General features: G+C 47.1%; 2 protein-coding genes across 2 annotated transcripts; one reads left to right on the top strand and one right to left on the bottom strand.

The window, feature by feature from the left end:
• Nucleotides 1-568: 568 nt before the first annotated feature.
• On the top strand, nt 569-5,691 carry riok3 (RIO kinase 3 (yeast)). The gene is made up of 13 exons (XM_076158285.1): nt 569-867; nt 2,205-2,320; nt 2,628-2,770; nt 2,951-3,058; nt 3,192-3,301; nt 3,392-3,535; nt 3,618-3,745; nt 3,947-4,129; nt 4,217-4,376; nt 4,461-4,541; nt 4,857-4,946; nt 5,041-5,151; nt 5,249-5,691. Exons 1-13 carry the CDS (start codon nt 832-834, stop codon nt 5,360-5,362), a joined length of 1,524 nt encoding a protein of 507 aa, XP_076014400.1. The 5' UTR covers nt 569-831; the 3' UTR covers nt 5,363-5,691.
• A 1,601-nt stretch (nt 5,692-7,292) lies between these two features.
• rmc1 (regulator of MON1-CCZ1) lies at nt 7,293-18,059 on the bottom strand. The gene is made up of 21 exons (XM_076158345.1): nt 17,859-18,059; nt 17,537-17,613; nt 17,293-17,377; nt 17,151-17,207; nt 16,955-17,041; nt 16,593-16,733; nt 16,365-16,468; nt 16,192-16,281; nt 9,929-10,034; nt 9,730-9,838; nt 9,581-9,625; nt 9,378-9,431; nt 9,111-9,239; nt 8,899-9,005; nt 8,706-8,825; nt 8,532-8,609; nt 8,345-8,449; nt 8,160-8,228; nt 7,992-8,079; nt 7,742-7,879; nt 7,293-7,479 (listed from the first exon to the last, which is right to left on the bottom strand). Exons 1-21 carry the CDS (start codon nt 17,955-17,957, stop codon nt 7,400-7,402), a joined length of 1,968 nt encoding a protein of 655 aa, XP_076014460.1. The 5' UTR covers nt 17,958-18,059; the 3' UTR covers nt 7,293-7,399.
• Nucleotides 18,060-18,505: the final 446 nt, after the last annotated feature.

Consider the following 18,505-nt stretch of genomic DNA (forward strand, 5'->3'; position numbering starts at 1 on the left):
CTAAATCAAAACATGGCTACGCCATCGTGCATTTTACTTGCGTTTGTTCTGTTTTGCATAATTCTGGACGTTTTTCTATTTCTGAAGAATGCAGATACGGGCGTTTTTTATTTTGAAATATACAATAGCAGGTTTTCGATCTTATTCTGTGTGTTTTATTAGACCTGCACGCTCCTGCTGTGTAACAGAAGCTGGCGATCATGCGCATTCACGCGTCAATCTTGAATGAGATTGTAGGTTGGTCGTCGAAACTGGTTTGTACGAGGATACGCATTCATATGGATTTTATTTAAGGTTAGTTTCAGCAAAACATTCACATTTCAGGGGACAATTGTGACTTGTGTGTCCTCAATAGTCCGGTATGGAATTTACAAAATATAAAAAATGAATGTGTGAATTTATTATTACAAATATTAAAATAGATATATAGATCAATAGAAACGTTTGGAAAAGCTAAAGAAACTCATTATTGCAGCAGATTTTGGTGATATGGTCCAGTAATTTAAAATACACAATGACGTATTTTATTTTGAAGGCACACTATATAAACCGGAAACGCCTTTTCCTGTGACGCATTTCAGCTCAGACTGACTGTCTTTATCTCAGTGTTGTGAACATTTCACTGCCTGTTTACACTCGTTAAATTATTAGATACTTCTTTGTTATTTATCATATTGTATTTATTGAGATTTATATCGTCGTTACTTGTACGTGTCACGTCGCGGTACGGTTATTTATCACATTCCCCGGACGTATTTGTCGCTGAATCCTTGCGTGCTAACCAACAGCTAGCCAACATTCTGCCTCTAAGGAAACACTCGTTTAACGAAGATGGATCAAACAGAAGTTACGACACAAACACCAAAGGTAAATGTTTTATCTGTTTTAGTCTATCTCAGTTAGTTAGCCAGCTTATTGTGTTGACAGAGGTTAACTATTCGTTTCAGATACGATTTGGTGTCAGAGCTAGGCTATAGTTAGCTGGCTGATTAGCAGGGCAGCTGTTGGTCACCGGGTGTAAATGTCACATTCTGCTTACACATAAAGAAACTACTTCGATAACCATAATGTCACTATTCGTGTTGTGTGCTCTAATTACCCTCTGAAACCGTGTTTATTAATAGTTACTTGTAATCGGATTTATTTTTAACATAATTTACTTGTCCGCTCTCCCATAGAAAGAGTAAACTGTGCCTACTCTTATTTAGTAAACTTCGATAAAGAAAAGTCCCAAAGAACATAACATTTTTTTAAATATTTTTTTATGAACAGTAAATTATTCACAAATAATCTTGACTAAATGAGTCTTTACTAAAACTAAATTTAGTCACGTACTTGTATATGAGCCATGTTAGAGGATAAGTGGGCGTGGCTCTCCACTCTGAACATGTCTGAACTTGTCTCTGGGTCATTTGTTTGTTGGTGGCTTCATGTGTCACGTGTTCTTTGGAAGAGTTGCTGCTGCGTCCATTGTTCCATTTGTGACTGAACAGGATTTAGCGTTTACACTCAAACTGCTTTACTTGATGAATTCGCATTATAGTGCTTATTCCCAGATTAAGGTCTTAATATTCAGGATGTTTATGTTCAATATTCTGTACTTAACAATACTTTAAGTAACTTGGTGTAAGATTCAGTTATTTCCATCTCTAACCCAGCTACCATCACATTTAAACGGATGCAAAATAAGTTACAATACAATGTTGCCTAATACCTTTCATGTACAAAGGTGAGTGACAGGTGTCCCTAGCCTGTCCCTCTGTCCTATGTGCTAGACGGCCTCTGTCCTCTACCATCCTGGTCTCTTACAGCTGTTTCTTACTGCTATTTAGATCCACAGAGGCTCAGATCCCTCAGTAGTGTCCACTGAGGGCTTAGTCTCAGTGCTATTTAGGGCCTTTCTGCGTCCTGTAACATGCAGGGGTCTGATGAGGGAGTTTGTAATGAACCAGTGTCCAAAATCCAGCATTTTGTGTAGATTATTCGACACTTAAGCCTTCTCAACAGTGGACAGAGGTGGTGTTGTCATGTGGACTTTGAGCCGAGCCTCTTGCCTCATTAACTCTGCATTGACCCATTTAATTGAATCAATAAAGCCATCAGTGGACTGCCCTTCATCACCTGCAGCTGTTAACCAGTTTGAGACACCAATGTTGGGTTTTGATATGTAAAGTGTGTGTGTGTGTGTGTGTGTGTGTGTTTAGAGCCCTTGGGCAGCGGTGGCTCCGGCTGCGCCGTCCTGCTCCCTGGCCGATGTGATGAGCGAGCAGCTGGCCAAACAGCTGGACGAGGAGGACCACACCTTCCCTGAACTCACTAAGTAAGACCTCTAAAATTTCCAACACAGCATCTACATGACAGAGGATCATATTCCGTAAGTTTGGGGCAAATTTAATTTTGGTCCAATTTCCCAAAACGGCAGTGTATACATGGACCAAATTGTTTGTTTTTTTTCAAATGCCCATATCTTGGTAAAATAAAGAGTTGGAGCTCTAAAATTCTTGTCTTGATGAAGCTGTTAAGAGACTGTTGAAGCTATTCCTCTGAATCCCTAATAATGTGAAAACACTGTCTCCCAACTTCTTTGTTTTCTTCTTGTTGGGCTTCATCTGTCCGTCTGTCCTCAGTCCTGCTGCAGATGTGTTGCTTGATGAGGCTACAGAGACCACCAGCGACCTGATGCTAGCCCAGATGCTGCAGAATCAGTATGACCGTGAGTTTGATGACCAGCTCCGTCGTGAGGAGAGGAAGTTCAATGGAGACAGCAAAGGTAGCTGCCAATACCAGTCATATTACCACCCCCATACCACCAAGTGTTGTACATTGCTGGAAATACACATGAAATGTATTTTTAAAATGTGTATAAGCAAAACGTGGAGAGTCTGGTTTTTATGGTTGATTACAAGAATCAATGCACGGTGGAGATTAAAGTGATATTTTTTCTATCCAGTGTCCATCTCCTTTGAGAACTACCGCATGGTCCATCCTTATGAAGACACAGACAGCTCAGAAGACGAGGTGGACTGGCAGGACACCAGACACGACCCCTATAAAGCCGGTAACTGTGACTCGTAGTAGAACAGAAGGATTTTCATAGCCCCAGATAGATGTGAGCGGTTACATCACTGGCCACAGGGTCAGTCATGACGCAGACTTTGAAGGGTTGTGTGTGTGTGTGTGTGTGACACCAGATAAGCCTCAGACCACACCCAGAAAGGGTTTCACTGGGAAGGGCAAGAACATCACCACCAAGCACGATGAGGTGACCTGTGGACGCAAGAACACTGCACGCATGGATAACGTACGTACATGAGGATTCCATAGATTTTAGGTTGGTTTTGTGATTTTCTTTTTTCAATAAATGAATGGTTTTATATTGAATCTCCCCCAGTTTGCTCCTGAGGTCCATGTTGGTGACGGGCTGGGCATGGATCTGAAGCTGTCCAATCAGGTCTTTAACGCCCTGAAGCAGCACTGCTACAGTGAGCAGAGACGCAGCGCCAGGCTGCACGAGAAGAAGGAGCACTCCACTGCTGTAGGCGCACGCACTCACTCACACACACACAGTTTTCCATCTCTCAGTATCTTAATCATTCACTTTTCTATTTCCCCTTTAGGAGCAAGCAGTTGATCCTCGCACTCGTCTGCTCATGTATAAGATGGTGAACGCCGGTGTGCTTGAAAGCATCAACGGCTGCATCAGCACCGGGAAAGAGTCTGTGGTCTTCCACGCTAACGGAGGGAGGTAAGTGGACAGACAGGTGAAGGAAGATCAATCTGCTCCATCTTACTCCAGGTCTCCTCCAAATCTCCCTGTTGCTGCTTATGGAAAAATCTGATCTGTATTTATATTTAGGTTTCAGATGAGAGATGAGCAGGATTTCATTATTTTTTTTTAAGTTCAGATCGTAGCTTTTGAATCAAAAAAGTCTGTGTGTGTTTTCAGCCTGGAGGAGCAGCCTGTTCCAGAGGAGGTGGTGCTGAAGGTGTTCAAGACGACGCTCAACGAGTTTAAGAACAGAGATCGCTACATCAAAGACGACTATCGCTTCATCGATCGCTTCAGCAAACTGAACCCACGCAAGATCATCAGGCTGTGGGCCGAGAAGGAGATGCACAACCTGAACAGGTACCAGGGCCGCTGATGACTGGAGTCCACCTCTGCTCTCAGCTGTCCATTTTCAGTAAAAAGACATGCGTGTGTGTGTGTCTGCAGGATGAAGAAAGCAGAGATTCCCTGTCCAGAGGCGGTGCTGTTGAAGAAGCACATCCTGGTGATGTCGTTCATTGGCAAAGATCACGTCCCCGCTCCTAAACTGAAGGACGTGAAGCTGGGCTCAGAGGACATGAAGAGGGCCTATTATCAGGCTCTACATGTGAGGAGACACTCAGCACACGTGTGTAGAGCTGCATCATGAGTCTGGGTTGGTCTCATATTGTCTCCTTGTGTGTGTGTGCAGATGATGCAGCAGTTGTATCAGCAGTGTAATCTGGTTCATGCTGACCTCAGTGAGTACAACATGCTGTGGCATGATGACAAGGTAACTTTCTTCCTCTTACCATTCTACCTCTTATCTGTGAATTCTTCCACTTTGTCTGTTATTCCTTCTGTTTCTCTTGTCAATGGATTTTTCTTTCTTCTTCCTCCTCTGACACTTTTCTACCCTCGTCTTTTCTCCTCCTTTCATTCTTCAGCTGTTTGAAACTTCTGCTCCGCCTCCCCCTCTTGGCTTATTTTCATATTTTTTCTTTTCCATGTTTCAGCACCTGAGCTTCCTTCCCTTCGCTTCATTTCCTTATTCACACACTCTCACCTCCCCGTACTGTTCTTTGAAACATTGTTGTTGTTGTTGCAGGTGTGGTTGATAGATGTCAGTCAGTCTATTGAGCCCACTCACCCTCACGCCCTGGAGTTCCTCTTCAGAGACTGCAGGAATGTTTCCACGGTAATTGCACCTTTGTGTAAGAACGTCACCTTCCTACTTTTATACGTCATAAATTCACATTCTCATATTGTGTGTGTTCGTGTGTGTGTCTCAGTTCTTCCAAAAGAGAGGTGTGAGCGAGGCGATGAACGTGTACGATCTGTTTAATGCCGTGACCGAACTGAACATCAGCGTGAGTGGAGAGGAGGGGGAGTTCATTGCTGAGGTATTGCACAGGTTTTCACCGATTCAGTGTTTATATTATTCATTGCACCTCTGCTGCTTCTTGTGCCTAAGCTTACGTTTCTCATTCCCTCCCTCAGATTGTGGCGTTGGAGAAGAGGAATGAGGATCACGTGCAGAGGAGAGGGAAGAAAATGTTTCCTGTCTCCGCCGATGTTGACCCACCGCTAATATCTGACGACGATGATGATTAAATCCCACCAGCTCACAATCCACCAACCGTTTTTAAACGCTGTAAGGAAGAGGAGGAGGCCGCCGAAGGCTTTCAGTGCCTCCCCAACCCACTCATTGACCCCCTCACCCGGCTGGAGGAGGGATGACACCCAGTTTGGCCAGAAAGTGGAGAAAGCCTCTCTGAGTGCAGAGGTCGTCTTTAAGCTGAAACTCCCCCTCTGGTTGGTCAGATGGAGTGTTAAGTTATGACGATCCTAAAATAACTGGCTATTTCTATATATGTTCTTTAGGTTGAGAATTTTAACAGAGCCAAAAATGATTTGTGGGAAAACAGGCTGAGGCTCAAGTGTCAGCTTTGGAAAAATGGCACCAGTTACTGATTTACCAGTTAGAGATGCAACAAAATCTACACAGTGAGTCTGCAGTAGGTTGATTATGTTGGTTTATTTCAAAAATGAATTAAATTGTGGGAACATTTTATACATGGAATTGGCTGATTCATTGTTTTGCTGATCAATATAAAGTCAGTCCAGCAGTTTGTAGTCTGCTTGTCATCTTTTAGTCTCATGTAACTAAAGTCATTTTAATGCTCGGCCTTTAAGAAATTATAATTTAACTTGATTTAACGTTCTGAATTGTAATTATGCTTTGACAAAAAAGAGTAAGAATCTAAAGCAGAGGTCTCAGGGGGTCTGTGGAGGTACTGAAGGGGGGTTGCAATTTTTTTAATTTGACATTTTTCTTTCAAACCAATTTTTTTCCCCTCATTTAAATGTCTTTAAATACACATTAACATGAACCCAACATGGGGCAAATGGGGGAATATTTACAAAATTCTGAAAAATTTCCTGCAAGTTTGGGGCAAAATTTAAATTTTGGTCGAATTTTAATTTATACATTTTTTTTTTTACAAATGCCCACATTTTGCTCTCTGGAAACGCCTGAGCGCTTTCATTTTTATAGCAGAAATAGCTCAGTTGGGAGAGCCTCGGACTGAAGATTTGCAGGTCCCTGGTTCAATCCCAGGATCCGGCAGAACCTGCCCTTTTCACAAAAATGTCATGGGGCAAACTTGAAAAATGATAGAGACCTGGGATTGAACCTGTGACATGTCGGTCTTCAGTCCACTGCTCTCCCAACTCTGCTATTTATGCTGTTTGTTAGAATAATACCCATTTGGGCGAAGGTCATGAGTAAAAGGCCCATATCTTGGACAAGGAAAGAGCGAGAGCGAGACCTCTAGATAGTCAACCACATCATCTCCATGGCACTAGGATCAGTGGTTGCAAGTTTGGGGAAAATTTCGAGAATCAAATTCGGGAAACATGACAGTGTAACCATGGACCAGATGGGTCATCGTTGTAGAAGCCCCATGTCTTGGACAAGGAAAGAGCGAGAGCTCCAATATTCCAAACACATCATCTATATGGCACTAGGCTCATTTGCTGCAAGTTGGAGCAAATTGAATTTGTCATATTTGAGAGAGCGCGTTTCTCTCTGCTGAATTCATATATTTGTAAATCTGACTTTATAAGAGTCAGTGCCTCTCCAGCCACCAACCTCACAGCACGTCACTGAATAGCTCAGAATTGAATGCACAATAACAGGATAGATGTGTTTATACATGGCACTAGGCCCAGTTTATTATAAAACACAACATAAATTATATAGGAGGGGGTCCCTGCTCCATCAGTTTGGGGGTCCTTTGCCTGAAAAACATTGAAGACTCCTGATCTAAAGGAAGCTTTGTGTCTAACAGTTTCTGGCTTTGTGATTTTCCTCTTCTGCCCCTGATTGTTGCAAAGTAAATATTTTACCTGAACCAGGACAGACAGAGGACCCCTGATCGCCCCCCCTCACAGGTGGAACACAAGGTATCTGCTTAATGTTGAGTAAAATAGTGAAACAGCTGTAGTTTGAAGTGATGGTGAGAGTCAGACAGGAGAAAAGTGGTTTTCTTTTGTTTTAATAGCCTCTTTTATATTTACATAGTTGCTTTACAAGTAGTTAAATGGAACATTTACAAAATAATAATACAGGTCAGTGTCTTGCTTTACTCAGACTGTGGCAGGTTTCATCACCGCTTGTTCCCCAAACAGCTGCTTGAAGTGGATCACGTGCTCCTCACAGTGTTCTCCTAAACACACAACAAACAGTAAGCATGACACCAAACACCACACACACGCCACTTTGACCTGTGCTGACATGAATCCTGTTCAGGGCTACAAACACACACTATTATTCTTCAATGTGTCCTCTAAACAATATTGTTCATTGGACAAGGTAACCAGTTTGGGTTTCAGTTCACATTACTCATCGATTCGCAGTTGTGTAAGTTGGCACTCATGTAAACACTGAAGTTTGTTTGACATTTCCAAGCAGATTAGTGTCACACTGACCTGGGTTGAATCCAGGACTTCCTCTCAGCCTCTGGTTCCTCTGCTGGAACGACCTGAAGACGGTGTAGAACAACATCTGATCTTCGGTTTGCTGCGCCGCATCCAGGAACTTCCTGGCCGACACGTTGTCGTGACCTCCTGCTCCCGTTTGAAACGGGTGGAAAGACATTTAGTTTTAACAGAACTACAGAGGGTTTAGGGTCCAGACGCTGTCCTACATGTCTGCTTAAACTGAATAGAGTCACCGTACCGACACTGCGAATGAATCTGAGAGCACCCAGGACCTGCTGCTTGGACAACAGAACCTCCACGATCTCGTCGTTTGCCGTGGACAGACGCTAAGACACAAACGGAACCAATGAACCCCAGCGAGCAAGTTTTGAATAATTGTGTTGTTGTGCTGAGATGTGTTTAATACCTTTAACATGTCCAGTGCCAGCTGGTGTGCAGGAGGGTACGTGGTCTCCAGAGACAGAAGCAGACATGCCTGAGACAACAAAGACGTTTTAAATTCACAAATGAGATCTGCAGTCATCAGGTTGGTGAAACGTGTGTCTGTTTGTAATGCTTGCACATCGGAAATGAGGCCTTGTTTGGACTCACCAGAGGCTTGGAGTCGCTGAGGACGTGATACTGCAGGAACTGGTGCAGCATGTAGAAGAGGTTATGCTGGACCAGCGTCTTTATCACCAGCTCATAAAGATAATGCTGCAGAGAGGACAAGGGTTAGATTGTGGAATTGTTGGGGGCAAAGTTTGTTTGAATGTGTGTGTGTGTGCGTGCTTCTTACCTGTACAGTGATCTGGAATTGGTTCAGAGAGCGAATGTACTCCATCAGCACCGCAATGACTAATTTATGGGAAACACCCTGCGTACACACACACACACCAACACACACATATTGAGAGAGGAATTTAACTTTGACCTACTGAAGAAACGGTCAGCGACTAAGCGAGCGGTGTACCTTCCTCTCTGTGAACGATGACAGCACGTGTGTGTACATGTCCGACTGGTCAATGACGGCCTGCGTCCTGACCGGCCTCTTCTGTGCCGTGCTGCCTCGACTTGGCCCCGACTCCATCGCCTGCAGACGCACAACGCTTAATGAGGATCAGGTCCTAACGGAACGGTGGGGAATATTCTGCGGCGTCACTCACCACAGTGTACGTCTGCTCAGCCTCCAGGTACTCCTTATACACCTGGTTCAGTTTGTCAAAGACGGTCGCCACCACGGGCAGACTGCCTTTCTCCCCACCGTCCAAAACTGAGAGAGAGAGAGAAAGAGAGAGAGAGAGAGAGGGGAGTACACATTCACAATCAGATACAAGCAGGAAGGGAGAGGGAGGGAAAGAGACAGAGAGAGACGCACTTTGCGAGCAGACAGACAGGATGACCATCTTGCAGTCTCGCCGTCGCAGCAGGAAGTCCATCAGCTTCCCTTTGTCCTGCAGCAGGTTGACGGTAGGAGGCAACTTCACCTGAAGGTACCACAGATAACCTGAGAGAGAGAGAGTGTGAGAGACAGACATACAGAGACACAGAGAGACAGACAGACAGAGACAGAGAGTAAACTCACATATCCACGCTGCCAAATTCCTCTGACACAGGTGCATTATGGGTGCTCGTGTTTCCTTACCTTCGCTTGCACTGATGATGATGTCAGGTTGAAAGACGCTCCAAGAGGAAGAGTCTGGAGCCACAGTCAAGGATGGTGGAAGAACATGGATGAAGATGAAGATGAAATGTGCAATAATCACTGAATACTAGCAGTTTGTAGCAACAAACACTGAGTGGAGCGATGATGTCACTCAAACATGAGAGCAGCAGCAGGAAGGATACACAGCTGACACGGCACAGGAGGCTGAGAGGGAACCACAGCTGGACCTGAGGGAGGAACACACACCTTCACTGACAGAGGAAGACTGTGTGAGTGAGTGACAGAGTCAGACAGAGAGGAGGAGGAGGAGGAGGAGAGTGTGTGTGTGTACCTGACAGTGGGATCCTGTAGGGGTGTATGGATCTGGCAGGCAGGACCGGCTGGTGTGTGTTTACAGCGCAGTCTGGCTCTTTCAGTCGGATATCAAAGATCAGAGAGGTCTGACACACACATACGGGCACACGTCAAATCTAGTGGTACTTTCTATTTCCATAACACGGTAGTGAAACATACCACACACACACACACACCTGTGAGCTCTGGTGATGCACCACAATCAGATTGTCCACGATGTTGAGGGCAAACTTTCCTATCGTGTTGAGCTTCAACACATGGCTCTTCTTACACGCTCCCTCCCTGAACACAAACACAAACACAAACACACACTGTGACGGAGCGGCACTGTGCCAGCGCGGCCCCGACAATGACTCTGCAACCAAAGCGGCACACTGGTGATCGCAACCTACATTTACGCACCATGCGGCTTGAGATGCGCTGCGCGCTCGCTCCGCGATGTCCCAGCCGGAGTGGGTTGGCCAACCAGAGGCGTCACATTTGCTTGGTTTAAATGGGATTGTTTCACGCCCTTGCACGGTGACGTGAAAGGGAATTATTTGTTTTTGTTTGCAGAATCCATTCTTTGAGTTACAAATGACCTGCTTTTCATTTCTGTAGAATGAGAGATAGTAGGGATAATTTGTGTAAATTATATTTGAGGTTAAGGTAACTGTGACTGCTGTTTTTGTGAGTAGAAATTGGGTTAATTGATTTAAGAAATTGTTTAAAGCCTAGTGGGAGGGGCTATGGAAATAAAAGGAGACTGCCTCAGCCTGGGAGCGGGCAGTCGTGGTTGGGTTACACCGAAGGTAACAGTGACGTGCTTTGTAATGAGTCAAGTTTAGTTTTTGGGAAACATTGGAAACCTGTTGGAGTTATTGAGGAACTCCTTTTTTTCTTTTCCTTAGAGTGTGAAACCTGTTTTGTAAGGTTATTTTTGTTTGGCAGTCCTGTGCATTTTTCTTTTGTATCTTTTGCACCTTGGAGGCCGGAAATAAAAAAAACACAACGCTATCTTCCGACTACGCCTGGTGTTTTGTGGAGGTTAGAGGTAGAACCCCGCGACATATGGTGTCAGAAGTGGGATGGCGAGTCGGAAGGTAACCCGCACCCCAAGGCAGCGCGCCGGACTGCGGTCTCAACGGCGAAAGCAGGATGAGCCGGCAGACCCAGGGTGGGACACGGTGGCATCGTCATCGGTATCGTCAGAGGAGGACGATCGAGAAGCTGGGTCTGGGATGGCCTCCGCAGCTCCCAGGGCTCCAGTCTCGGCAGGTGGAGAACTGCTGACAATGATGAAGGACTTCTTGGTGGCACAGCAAAGGAGAGAGGAGGGTCTGATGGGGGAGATCCGAGGCTTGAGGGCTTCTCTTCCTGTGACTGTCGAGTCGCCTCGATATGCCGCCCAGCCGACACCTAGCACCATGACGGCAAGCAGTCCCAGATTGGAACTGCCAACCCCTGAAACTCCAAGGCCAGAATGGAGACACGTTTCTGAGCCGAGAATTCCCCAGTATCAGGTGGGTGAGGACATTGAAAACTATTTGTTACGCTTTGAGCGTATTGGCAAGACATGGCAATGGCCAGAGAGGGAGTGGGCATGCCGACTCGTGCCACTGCTGTCGGGTAAGGCATTGGAGGCCTATACCGCAATGGATGAAGAGAGAGCCCACTGTTATAGTGACTTGAAAGCAGCACTACTGACCAAATTTGACATTTCACCAGAGACTTATCGGCAGCAGTTCCGGGCAAATACAGTGCTGCCTGGCGAGAACCCGACTGAGACGTACCACCGCCTTAAGGGCCTCTACCGGCGCTGGGTCCGCCCGGAGCAACACAGCAAGGAGGAAGTCGGCGAGACCATCATTTTGGAGCAACTACTTCGGGTGCTTCCTTTTGAGGCAAGGACCTGGGTAAAGGAGCATGAGCCATCGGACGGGCTCACAGCGGCTAAGCTGGCTCTGCAGTACCTCAACGCGCGGAGAGGAGGACCAGGTATACGCTCCAGCACCACAGCACACCGACCGACGCTCCAGCCACCCCAGCCGAGACCTACAAGGACGGAGAGCAGCCAGGAGCTGCGAGGTAACACCAGCACTGCCCCAAACCCAAGAGCATTTGGTAAGGACCTTGTTTGTTTCTATTGCCAGCAGTCGGGGCACAAAGCATCTGTGTGTCCCATACGAAGAGGGAAGGTCACGGGCGCATGTTATGCACCGCGGCCGGAGATGGGGCTCACCGGGGGTGAGGAAGAAAGACTGCAACGATATAAAACTGTGAATGTTAATGGCCAGCAAGTTACCGCACTGTTGGACACCGGTAGTTTTATGTCGCTAATTAAGCAAAGTCTGGTGCCGTTTGGCAGTGTGGATTATAGCAGGCAAACGGACGTTTTGTGTGTACATGGAGATAAGCATCCGTATCCCAAAGCGGACATTACTGTGACCATTGATAACCAGCCATATTTGTTGACTGTTGGGGTGGTAAAACATTTGCCGGTCGATGCCATCCTGGGGTGGGATTTACCGGTACTCATGGGCTTACTACAGGGAAAGAACCTGCCGACAGAAACTGACTCTGGGGACAAAGGGGAGGTGAATGTGTCTTGTCCTGTGGTCACTCGTGCCATGGCGAAAGCTGGCGTCCAACCACTCCCAGACCTGGACATCAGTCTGTGTGAGGGTGGCACGAAGGGGCCAAGAAAATCTCGTCGCCAACGCCGCTTTGAAAAGCAGCTATGGCCAACTGAACCTGGGAAAAGGGGTGTAATGTCTGATAAAATGTGGGAGGTACCTGATAATATTTCTGTGTTGCAGAGGGAGGATGAAACGTTAAAACCGCTGTTTGCTAAGGTGGTGGGAGAAACAACTGGGATTTGTATGGGAACGACAAGGTTCATTCTTGATGATGATGTGTTGTTTACAGTTGATGATTGCCACAAACGTCTAGTTATCCCTGCTAGCTGTAGAGCACTTGTTATGCACCTGGCACACACACTCCCATGGGCCGGCCACCTTGGCCGCCACAAAACCTACCTTCGCATCAGTTCACGTTTCTTTTGGCCCTCTATGTACACAGACACCCAGAGCTATTGCGCAACATGCCCCACATGTCAGAAAACATGCACTGCCCGCAGGTCTGACAGAGCATTCCTGCAGCCTCTGCCTGTCATCTCCACTCCCTTCCGCAGGATAGCCATGGACATCGTGGGCCCTCTGGTGAGAAGCAGCAGTGGTCACCAGTACATTTTGGTTGTGAGTGACTATGCCACCCGTTTCCCAGAGGCCTTCCCCCTGCGCACCATCACCGCTCCCACTGTGCTACGTGCGCTGGTCCAACTATTCTCCAGAGTGGGGATACCAGATGAGATCCTAACGGACCAGGGGACCAACTTCACCTCAAGGTTAATGCAATTATTCAATAAACAACTGGGCATCTCCGCCATTAAGACTACACCTTACCACCCACAGACTGATGGTCTGGTCGAAAGATTCAACCAGACCCTGAAGAAAATGTTGAAAAAATTTGTGGATGACACTGGCAAGGACTGGGACCGCTGGCTGCCATTTATACTGTTTGCCTACAGAGAAGTTCCCCAGGCCTCAACAGGTTTCTCGCCTTTCGAGCTGCTGTATGGCTGGGATGTACAGGGGCCATTGGATTTGCTTCGGAAAAGCTGGGAGGCCCCTCGCACCACTCCAAGTGATAGAAGTGTGGTGCAGTTTGTGCTGGACATGAGGAATCGGCTGGAAAAATACCAGGAGGAGGCAGAGGTCAACCTGCGTGAGGCCCAGAAGAGCCAGAAGCGCTGGTATGATCAACAGGCTCGCCACAGGGAGTTCCAGCCTGGCCAAAAAGTCCTGCTGCTCCTCCCTTCGTCCAACCACAAACTATTGGCAAAGTGGCAAGGGCCATACAGTATCACCCGCAGGATGGGCCCGGTCACGTACGAGGTCCATCACCCGGAAAGGAAAAACCCAAAACAGACCTACCACATCAACCTGCTGAAAGAGTGGAAAGACCGTCCAGTCCAGGCTCCAGAAAAGGTTCTGCTGGTGAGGGAGGTGGACATGGAAGAGGAAATGGAGCCGGAACCGACACAAACGAGGCCGGCTACTCCTGCGTTGGCCCATCTTCCAGCGAAGAAAGCTGAACAGCTTTTCCAGGTTTTCCAGCAGGCTCGTTCCCTTTTTGCGGCCAACCCAGGAAAAACCACCCTTATCGAGCATGTTGTTCGCCTCAAGGATGGACGACCAATCCGCCAACGCCCCTATCGTGTCCCACAACAGCTGGTGGGAAAGCTGCAGCAGGAGGTGGAGGAGATGCTGAAGCTGGGAGTAATTCAGCCTTCCAACTCCGAGTGGTGCAGCCCAGTCGTCATCGTGTTCAAGAAAGATGGCTCACTCCGTATATGCATCGACTTCAGGAAGCTGAACGCCATCTCTGAGTTTGATGCTTACCCGATGCCAAGAATCGACGATTTACTGGAGAAAATCGGAGCTGCCAGGTACATAACCACCCTTGATTTATGTAAAGGATACTGGCAGGTGCCGTTGAAGGAGTCCTGTCGGCCATACACGGCGTTCCGAACACCAGCTGGACTTTTCCAGTTCACAGTGATGCCTTTTGGACTACATGGAGCACCAGCCACTTTCCAGAGACTGATGGACAGGGTCCTCCAGGGGTGTGACAGCTGCAGCGCAGCTTACCTGGATGATGTTGTGATCTACAGTAAGACATGGGAGGAGCATGTGCAACACCTAGCTCTGGTGCTGGGTCGGATACGGAATGCTGGTTTGACACTCAACCCCTCCAAGTGTGAGTGGGCACAGCGGGAGACGAGCTACTTGGGATACCGACTGGGACGAGGAGAGGTGCGTCCACAAGTGGATAAGGTGGCAGCTATCCAGAACTGCCCTCGACCTCGCACCAAGAAGGAGGTACGGTCCTTCCTGGGATTGGCTGGTTGGTATAGGCGGTTCGTGTCCCAGTTCGCTACCATAGCAGCCCCACTCACAGCACTGACCAGTAAGGAACATAGGAACCCGGTCACTTGGACGGACGACTGTGAAAAAGCCTTCAGCACCTTGAAGGCCCACCTGTGTTCTTCCCCTGTCCTCAAGAGCCCAGACTTCAGTGGAAGATTTCTGGTTCAAGTGGACGCATCCGCGGTCGGCCTCGGGGCAGTCCTAGCCCAAGGAGCCCCTGGGGAGGAAAGACCAGTTCTGTACCTAAGCCGCAAGCTCCTGCCACGGGAGACCAGGTATTCCACGGTGGAAAAAGAGGGCCTGGCCATTAAGTGGGCGCTGGAGAGCCTGCGGTATTATTTGCTTGGACGGGAGTTTGATCTAGAGACTGACCACAGAGCTCTCACTTGGATCAACTCGATGAAGGACCATAACAGCCGCCTCACTCGATGGTACCTCTCGCTACAGCCCTTCAAATTCATCATCCGACACCGATCAGGGAAGACGAATGTAGTGGCAGACTACCTTTCGAGGTTGCCGCACATCGCCAACCTCCGGGAGGAGGGGGATAATGTGACGGAGCGGCACTGTGCCAGCGCGGCCCCGACAATGACTCTGCAACCAAAGCGGCACACTGGTGATCGCAACCTACATTTACGCACCATGCGGCTTGAGATGCGCTGCGCGCTCGCTCCGCGATGTCCCAGCCGGAGTGGGTTGGCCAACCAGAGGCGTCACATTTGCTTGGTTTAAATGGGATTGTTTCACGCCCTTGCACGGTGACGTGAAAGGGAATTATTTGTTTTTGTTTGCAGAATCCATTCTTTGAGTTACAAATGACCTGCTTTTCATTTCTGTAGAATGAGAGATAGTAGGGATAATTTGTGTAAATTATATTTGAGGTTAAGGTAACTGTGACTGCTGTTTTTGTGAGTAGAAATTGGGTTAATTGATTTAAGAAATTGTTTAAAGCCTAGTGGGAGGGGCTATGGAAATAAAAGGAGACTGCCTCAGCCTGGGAGCGGGCAGTCGTGGTTGGGTTACACCGAAGGTAACAGTGACGTGCTTTGTAATGAGTCAAGTTTAGTTTTTGGGAAACATTGGAAACCTGTTGGAGTTATTGAGGAACTCCTTTTTTTCTTTTCCTTAGAGTGTGAAACCTGTTTTGTAAGGTTATTTTTGTTTGGCAGTCCTGTGCATTTTTCTTTTGTATCTTTTGCACCTTGGAGGCCGGAAATAAAAAAAACACAACGCTATCTTCCGACTACGCCTGGTGTTTTGTGGAGGTTAGAGGTAGAACCCCGCAACATAGTTACAGTAGAAGAACCTCGTGGAGCAGCATGTTTGAAAGTGGGAACTGATCCTATGCTACACTAGTGTGTGTGTGTGTGTGTGTGTGTGTGTGTGTGTGTGTGTGTGTGTGTGTGTGTGTGTGTGTGTGTGTGTGTGTGTGTGTGTGTGTGTGTGTGTGTGTGTGTGTGTGTGTGTACCTTGGTAAATGGTACAATACAACTTCAGCACTGGGACTGTTAGCTGTACGAGAGTGATGCTTCAGGTACATCACATACAGCTGACCATAACTACAGAGGGAGAGAGAGAGAGATGAGTTCACTCATGACAAACTTGACAGTGGAGACATCTGATCACCAGAAAACAGATGTACATGGTTGCCATGGCGATGTCTCTCTCTGACAGGCTGAGTTTGGCAGGCTTGGGGACGACCGGCAGCTCAATCTCAAACTTGGACATCTTGGACATTGTGGCGCTCTGAGACAAAGAACGACAACACTTCAGTTTCCCCTCAGCAGCTCTGCGGTGCTATAAAGTAAACGTCTTCCCGCATCTGTCCCCCCTGTGTCTGCGTCTCTATCGTCCCTCTCTGTGTCCTCACCCTGAAGGCGAAGGGCTGCAGGACGTTCCCCTGCACGGTGGTGGACAGCAGGATGACGGCCGTCTCTGGACAGTACTGGTACCAGTTCACATTGATGCTCTGACTCTTCAGCAGCTTCAAACTGCGCTTGTCTGGAAACACCTAAGAGAGGGACAGGGAGGGTGAGACACAGAGAGACAGGGACGGACAGCATCGTGTCATCTAAATGGAAAGTAGAGATCAGTTCACATTCGCGCCACCAGAGGGCGACAGAGCGACGAACCTCATTAAAACACCAAAATATAAACAGTGGAGTACTTCAAAATAAAACTACATATGTGCACATATAGGAGTGAGTATGAAGTGATGAGCCTCCGTCTGACCTGGTAGAACTCGATTCCCTGGTCTGTGATGAAGACGATCTCGTTCCAGTTGGTCCAACAGAAACCCAAGACGCTGGCGTTCTTCGTCTGCAGCATCAGATCAACCGCACAAACAACAACACAAACAAGTATGGAGTCAGCGTCACACCTGAGCTGAACACTTAACAGACCAGTGAGAGACGACGAGGTTTCCTACCTTACACTCCTGTGTGAACTCTGTGTGAGGATAGTCGGGGATGAAGTTGATGAAATCCTACAAATATTATAAGTACATTAGGTGACACATATTCATCACTGAGCAACGACAGCAACACGTAAGTCTGTCCAGCAGAACTCACCACAGATTTGGAAGTTCTCTGCACCGCCAGGATCTTGTTTCCTATGGAGAACTTGATACACTTCACCTCTCCTTTGTCATCCATCCTGAGGAGGAAACACACTCACATTAGTTTGACAGGTCGTTAGTAAATGTTAACATAACGTCACAATTGTTATAAACTTCTAATTGAATCTAAACACTGCTGAAGATAAGAGCTGTGCTGAACATGTTGGCTTGAAATGTTCAGCATCACTTTCAGGTACCTGAAGGCAACAGAGCTCTTGTCATCCGGGCCTTTGACCACCACCCCCGTGGCTCCACCTGAACGCACCGCGAACACCTGGAAGCGAGAGAAATCAACAAACACAAACTCATTTTAATAACCGTCTCTGAAATGTTTGTTTGTAATGAGTAAAAATGAGATGAGATAACACAATGATTGTCGACCGGGTCCGACATGACATGGTGCAGAAAGGACGTTGATATCCATTCAATTCCATTTCGATTCCATTTTAAAAGCTCCACTTGTGTGTTGCTGACATGTTTGACGCCTTCAGTTAGCATGGGAGCTAGCTGCTAGCTCACCTGCTTGTTAGCCTCATCGAAGAAGACGTTATTGACGCTGGACGCGTTTTCAAACTGCACCGGGTTCTCACAGAGCTCCAGGTAATGATCCTCACTCATGCTCACGGCTAACAAGGCTCTTTGTCACCTCCACTGTTTGTTTGGTTTGATTTTACAACAGTTCGCTGCGAAGAGTCCGGAAAAGGTAAAATACAAGAACATCACTTCCTATTTGAGTGACGAGCCTTCAAAATAAAGGTTGGCGCTTTCGTGACAGGCAGAAATACATTATCATCATCTTGATTGAATGTGGCCTGAAAAGTAATTTGCCTTGCTTAACCGCACACACACGGTAATAAAGTACAAAGCACTTGCTGTGTGTCGAGGTGTGTTTAGCCGCGTATGTTAACTTTTATTTTAGTATTGTAACACTTTTATTCTGACGGAATATAACCGGACGTCTCAGCGGAATACACTCGAATGCCACTTCCTGTATGGAATCATGTGACACACTGACGATCACGCGCACCACAAACGAACTGTTAGTCAATCATTCCCTTTACTTATCAATACACTGTTAGATTACACTTAGGAGCATTCCAGGGGTTTTAACTTAACATGAAACTTAGTTCTTCATTTGTTACCGACAATGCTCAACTTTGATGTGT

Source organism: Genypterus blacodes, unplaced genomic scaffold, assembly GCF_046128005.1.
Source record: "Genypterus blacodes isolate CSIRO-AG114 ecotype Tasmania unplaced genomic scaffold, CSIRO-AGI_Gbla_v1 ptg000076l_1, whole genome shotgun sequence".
NCBI classification, from domain to species: domain Eukaryota; kingdom Metazoa; phylum Chordata; class Actinopteri; order Ophidiiformes; family Ophidiidae; genus Genypterus; species Genypterus blacodes.

Excerpts from the sequence above, each read along its gene's own strand:
- riok3 (XM_076158285.1), top strand. The coding sequence starts at position 832 with ATGGATCAAACAGAAGTTACGACACAAACACCAAAG. Across the intron at positions 3,536-3,617 it reads AGAAGGAGCACTCCACTGCT|GAGCAAGCAGTTGATCCTCG; the intron begins GTAGGCGCACGC and ends TTTCCCCTTTAG. Across the intron at positions 4,542-4,856 it reads TGCTGTGGCATGATGACAAG|GTGTGGTTGATAGATGTCAG; the intron begins GTAACTTTCTTC and ends TTGTTGTTGCAG.
- rmc1 (XM_076158345.1), bottom strand. The coding sequence starts at position 17,957 with ATGAGTGAGGATCATTACCTGGAGCTCTGTGAGAACCCGGTGCAGTTT. Across the intron at positions 7,880-7,991 it reads CAGATTCATTCGCAGTGTCG|GAGGTCACGACAACGTGTCG; the intron begins GTACGGTGACTC and ends AAACGGGAGCAG. Across the intron at positions 7,480-7,741 it reads AAGTCCTGGATTCAACCCAG|GAGAACACTGTGAGGAGCAC; the intron begins GTCAGTGTGACA and ends TTGTGTGTTTAG.